This window comes from Carassius carassius, chromosome 21, assembly GCF_963082965.1.
Source record: "Carassius carassius chromosome 21, fCarCar2.1, whole genome shotgun sequence".
Classification (NCBI taxonomy): Eukaryota; Metazoa; Chordata; class Actinopteri; order Cypriniformes; family Cyprinidae; genus Carassius; species Carassius carassius.
The window spans coordinates 7,356,789-7,362,788 of record NC_081775.1 but is presented as its reverse complement, the minus strand read 5'-3'; the positions used below and the strand labels follow the sequence as shown (position 1 = coordinate 7,362,788).

The window sequence follows — 6,000 nt, the reverse complement described above, 5'->3', positions numbered from 1 at the left end:
GATTTATGTGGCCCATATGAGATGATTTGATTAGCTGCTGGGGTTTTCATAGTGCACCTCAAAACTGCCAGTGAAATGCTATGACCTTTAAATGAAGCATTCAGCCTTTCTTTGATAAAAATAAAAATGGACTGAGTAAAAATGTAATATTATAATTGTACTTAATGTAATAAATGTTAAATAAAATTCATTTAAGATAATAAATGAAATGCATTCTTTCTGTCTAAATGTGATCCACTTTATAATTATGCATTTCTTTTTTTCTAGGATTCCTTTCAAAATTGGACAACCAAGGAAACAGATTGTTTCGAAAACGGTAAGAAATCCACAGGACTTTTCTCTTCCTTTTTCCATTTTTACTGATGAATTCTGTGCCACAAAATGCAATTGCAAAAGTAATGACTGGTTTCAAACGAGACTCATTTTTGCATCTTTTTAAAAAAAAAATTATGCCAATATCTGCTGGTCTAAAGCCGATAGGTATGATATAAGTTTAATTTACATAATATTATTGCATTAATATAATATTAATGCAATTTTATACAAACAAACATAGTTTACAAAAAGTATTAAAACAAACTTAAAAAAAAGATTGATATAATTTATTGTTTTAATGATGTAACTACATATTTAAATGATGTTTTTTTCCCCCATTTTTATTAAAAAATAAGTCTTTGTGCAAGAGTCAAAAGCCATGAAGCGAGTCAGCCAGCTACAAGTTGAATCACAGCATCACAAACTTAAAAAGAAATATTGAAAACTTGCCAGAAAAACAAAAGCACAGAACATAGATGTGTGCGTGACAGCTTTAATGATGGAAAGCGCTACAATCCCTTGAAGCAATGCAAAAGACACAATCAAATACAAAATTATGTAGAAATACAAAACTGGGTAACAGTTTAGTATAGAGACCCATTCTCACTATTAACTAGTTGCTTATTAGCATGCCTATTATTAACATATTTGCTGTTTATTAGTACTTATAAAGTACATATTCTGCATGACAATATTTTACATCCCTATAGCCATACCCAATTCCTAAACTTAACAGCTACCTTACTAACTGTTAATAAGCATCCTATTAGGAGTTTATTAAGGCAAAAGTCATAATTAATGAAGTAATTGGACCTTAACATAAGGTGTGACATAAAACTGTTGATTGTAGGATCATGGGAAATGTAGTTTTTCCACATGGAAATCTGCTGTTAAACACAATTCTTTAAAGTTGAAATTTTATGGCTGATGGCTTCAACAAAATCATATTCCATCGATTTACAATCCCATAGATCACAGTAGTTCTGTCTTTTAAAGGTTGAAAATGAATGGGATTTTTACTGTTGTACAGCATTTACATATTTGCTGTATCTAGAGAGCTTAATTTTATGGAGACTCGAGGATGTGATCTTTTAAGTTGATTCTGTATGCAAACATCTAGCAGCAACGCAGCACCAGCGACAAACTAAGAACCCGTCCGAACACTAGCGTCAGCACGAGGAGTTTTCTCAGCCAAACGCCGCTCACATTCTCTCCAGCAAATGTCTAGTTTTCTAGTCCATTTGACTCCAGCGCTGTGGTCTAGGATTGAGTCATTGTTTGAATAGATCAACTGTGAGTTCATAAGCGCCTCTCTGTTGTGGACACCGTACACTTGTGTGTCCGTGAGTGGGCGTCCTGATCTCTTCCTGGTTTTAGGGAGGTCAATCAACATCTTTTTTTCTTATTTTCCCCTCATGACCTCGTTCCCTAACTCGCCTCCTTTCCTGTTACACCACACTTCCATGGTCACTCATGAGTGGGCAGGCCACAGGCCGGACGCACTGCTCTAAACGGGGTACCTACTGCCTGCCTTCCCGAATATTGTTTATTTACAGACTTTGCCCACTGAACCACAGGACAGGAACCCCTAGTGCTGCAATTATGGCATCATTAACCCCCTACACACAGCGGTACTGTGGCATGGACGCAAGCTAATGTGGCAACAGAAGGCCACTGCAATAATTACAGGACCTCCTCCTGCAACTGCTGATTTCCAAATGAAAGATTCGGCTTGTTCTGTTTTCATAATCTCTTTTTTTTCTCTTTTCCCATTTGATCTCATTGGCGTTCTTCAGAGATCTCGCCTAATAGCTAAAACATCCCAAATTGATATCCAGCTTGCTTTTTTCCTCTACTTGCTTTAGGTTTTTTGACTCGTTCTTAGGTTCTGCAGCCCTGTAGATCCTGTTTTTATGATTACACACCCAAGAGAGCTTGTAGAAAACTACCCACACACTTCTTTAAAGAGACCTTCTATCCATTCTTCTCATATCTCTCTACATGTCTCCTCCATTTCTCCACAGGTTGAAAGGGACTTTGAGCGGGAATATGAGAAGCTCCAAAAGTAAGTTGACATGTCCGATGTCGTTGTTTTTATTTTTATTCGATGTGTTCTGTTGCCCACAGTGCTTTGAATGTTTCTGAGTATCATTAGCTAGTCTGAAATTTCCCAGCAGACAAGCACTCAAAATATTTGTTTTCCCAACAAGAGCAAGCCCAAGTAGTACATCGATTTTAAAAATAGATCCGCATCGGATTTGAAACCTTTTGTTTTGATCAAAACCGTGGCGCCAGTCGAGGTGTTCCAAAGGATTGCCATGTTGTCGACGAGACCCTGATGCATCATTTGTTTGTCCCCAATCATGACAAAAGTGAAGTGATTCTTGTATATGACACAATGAAAGCATGGTTAGGGGGTTTTCAGTGCTCTAAATGAGAGGTTGACTGAAATGTCTTCAGCCTTAATCCATATGCATTTTCATGCATAGACCTGTACCTACCTAGCCAGTACACTTTAGGACTGTATAGACCACGTGATCCTTGGGTTTTGATGAATGTGAATGGGTAAATCTCACAAAACCTGTCAAGAACATATCTAGGTCCTATTTTGGCCCAAAATAAAAAAGAAATTCATATATTTACAATACAATGTATGCAATATTGTGTGTGTGTGTATGTATACATTTAATTTTTTACTGGTAATAATAAATAAAAATGAACCTTTTTATAAACAAATTTTGAATATTACAAGAAAAAACATTACAGTAATGTGAATTTGATGTTAAATAAAATTCGGAAACAATTACAATTAAACAGTAACACATTGAATTAAACAATGCTGAATTAGAAAAACAGAAACTGTGTTTTCTTTTAAAACATACTTCAATTTATTTACAGCTTAGAAAAATATTCTTTTACAATGCATGTCTTTGGAAAATGCATCAAATCGTGTACTTGTAGAAATTAGTATTACAGACTATTTTATGATGTCTTTATGATTCCACTTCCAAAGCAAAGGTGGAAAAAGAGTGTGGGAAATGACCGTTATATTTGACCTTGATGTAAAGACGATGTACATTCCTACACTCTTTTTCCACCAATGCTTTTATTTATTCTTGCATATTTCTTTTTTTTTTTTTTTTTTTACTTGTGAGATCTGGACTGGATTCACCCCAGCATGGAGCCATTTAGTAGGATCAAATACTTTTGTTTTGCATGCTTGTCGTATCCCTTGTCTTGTTGTTTCAGGTCGGAGGTCATCTGTAGAGACATATGTGCTTTCTAGCGCCTCACCTTACTCTGTCGCCTTAGTTTCGCTTGTGTAGGTGGAGTCCCGGTACAAAGAGTTATAAAGCATATATCACACACGCAAGTGCTTGTGGTGTGGGCACGGACATGTAGGGGCCTGAACTCTTGTCTTAGAGGGCCGCTCCTTTGGTTTGATTGCTATCAGAATACCACAGATTACACAACAACACACACACACCCCGAGTATGTGATGCCCGTTGTCTTCGTGAAACTCTTTTGTGGTCGTAGTACAGGAGAGGGGGGTGGAATGAATATGGATCAATCAGTGCACTACATTGATCCATATTTATTCATTCATTCATTCATTCATTCATTTACTGTAGATTTAAAAAATGAAAATGTACTTACCCTCATGTTGTTCCAAACCTGTATCACCTTCTTTCTTCTGTTGAACGCAAATGAAGATATTTTGTAAACTGAGCTGGTTATTGTTTTCCATGCAGTTGCAATGAATGAAGACTAAAGTACATTCACATAAATAATAACTGTAATGACATAGTATTAAAAATCATTCTGAATGTAAAAGAATAGCGGTCCACACCACAACTATTGATAAACTATGATAATGACACAGAGTAACAATATTATTGCATGGAATCACTTTCACAATTTTTTTTTGTCCACAAAATGAAGAACAATAAAAACACTGAGAGCCAGTCAGAATCAATTCTGCTTAAAAGAGCTCAAGCATTTAAAGCGGCTGATGAAAGCGGGTTAAAAAAAGTCCACAAATAATCTTTACTAGTAAAATCACTTTGTCTCGAGCGGCTCATTGCTTTATTAACATCGTCGTTGTGCATTTTGGCAAGAAAATTCACACTTTGTGCCAATAGGACTTACATGTAGTCATAGCCCCCAAAGCATTGTCTGTTCTCCCCCTTCTGCCCACCGTATTCCTCCATCAGAACATGGGGGTTTGGTGCTAATGTGTTGGCTTGTAACCTGCACTAACTCTAAATGCCATTCACATGTTAGGAGTCGGCGTGCTGCTAACATGTTCACATGACAGCCATCTGGAGCAGCTGGGCCAATACTACTCTGTTAGCACCTACCGTAATGGACACTTTATCTCATCTTGTTAGGAGTCTCTCTTTCCATTTCTTGCCAGTTAACCATGATTCCCCACCTCCTCCTCTTCTTTATCTCTTCAATTGTTTTTTTTCCCTTCATTCTTTTGGCATCCTGATATAAAGGTAATATACTTCCCCACACCCCTTTCTTTCCACCTTTTTATACTTCTAATGTCATATAGCCACAAATAAAAAATTTAATTACCAATTTCACCGCCATTTTCCCCAAGACCTCCGGTTTCTTTAATTGCTGTAATAAGTGCAGTGTGAGGTGCCTCAAGGGTTTCTCCCAGTCCTTGTCTAATTTTCCACCTAATTGATTGTAATGAACAGCTCCCCCATCAGCGCCACAAACACGCAGTCGTGTGAGCGCGAGTCGGATGCAGAAGTGCGGTAATTGCAGTTGTTAACACCCCCAGCGGGTGTGAATGGATCAACACTGTGAAAGACCCCGTGAATGATCTCTTCTGCCTCTCAGGAACTGTTACTGTTGTTCAGAAACATGAATGGATGCTCGCAGATGAGTGTAGTAAAATAACTCAAGCTTTTTATTTCCTATTTAAATACGATGAGAGCATTTGATGCTGAACTGCAATATCATGGATGATTGAGGATGGGCTTTTTACATCTTAGCAACTGCAAAGCAATGCCCTCATACACATCAATGTACGCACAATGCTGGGTAGTAACTGATTACATGTAATCTGGATTATGAAATCAAATTCCAATAAATAAGTATTTGTAATTAGATTAGATTACACTTTTGAATACTTGTAATTAGTCTTCAGTTACTTTTTACACTGTAGCAATAAATTAATAATTTACTAATTCTCTTTCATTCTCAAGGAGTGCTTATATACATTCAGAAAGTCTTAGTTTTGTGGACTTCCATACAAATTTTAACATTGAAAATGTTTCATATTGGGCTTTTTATTTGTTTTAGGTTGGAAGAACAGACAAAGAAGCTGCATAAAGACATGAAGAAAAGCACAGAGGCTGATTTAGGTTTGTGATGATCCCCTTTTCTCTCTATTAATGTTGACTCTTTGCTAAATATAACTACTGTAATGTCAAAATGAAACCATATACTGTTGTAAAGTGAGCTTCTATCAACGCTAGACCTGCATTAAGCTGTCACATTCTTCACTTTTGTATTTTCTCCTCTGATATTAACAGAAATCTATGGAATTCAGTGAACATTTTTAAAGGAATGTCCTGCATCCAGTAAAACAGCATTTGTTGCACAATGCTGATTAACAGAAAATCATTTAAACTGCGGTTTCATGATGCAGTTTAAAATCTGCAC

General features: G+C 36.7%; 1 protein-coding gene across 2 annotated transcripts in view; it reads left to right on the top strand.

The window, feature by feature from the left end:
- The window catches only part of LOC132097435 (bridging integrator 3-like), a 55,286-nt gene that overhangs the window by 9,361 nt on the left and 39,925 nt on the right, over nt 1–6,000 (top strand). The window contains exons 2-4 of one of the 2 annotated variants that reach the window (XM_059503145.1): nt 268–316; nt 2,340–2,380; nt 5,638–5,699. In XM_059503145.1, the coding sequence (XP_059359128.1) occupies nt 268–316; nt 2,340–2,380; nt 5,638–5,699 (152 nt within the window). The remainder of the gene's footprint in view (nt 1–267; nt 317–2,339; nt 2,381–5,637; nt 5,700–6,000) is intronic. The other variant, XM_059503146.1, reaches the window with a different exon arrangement.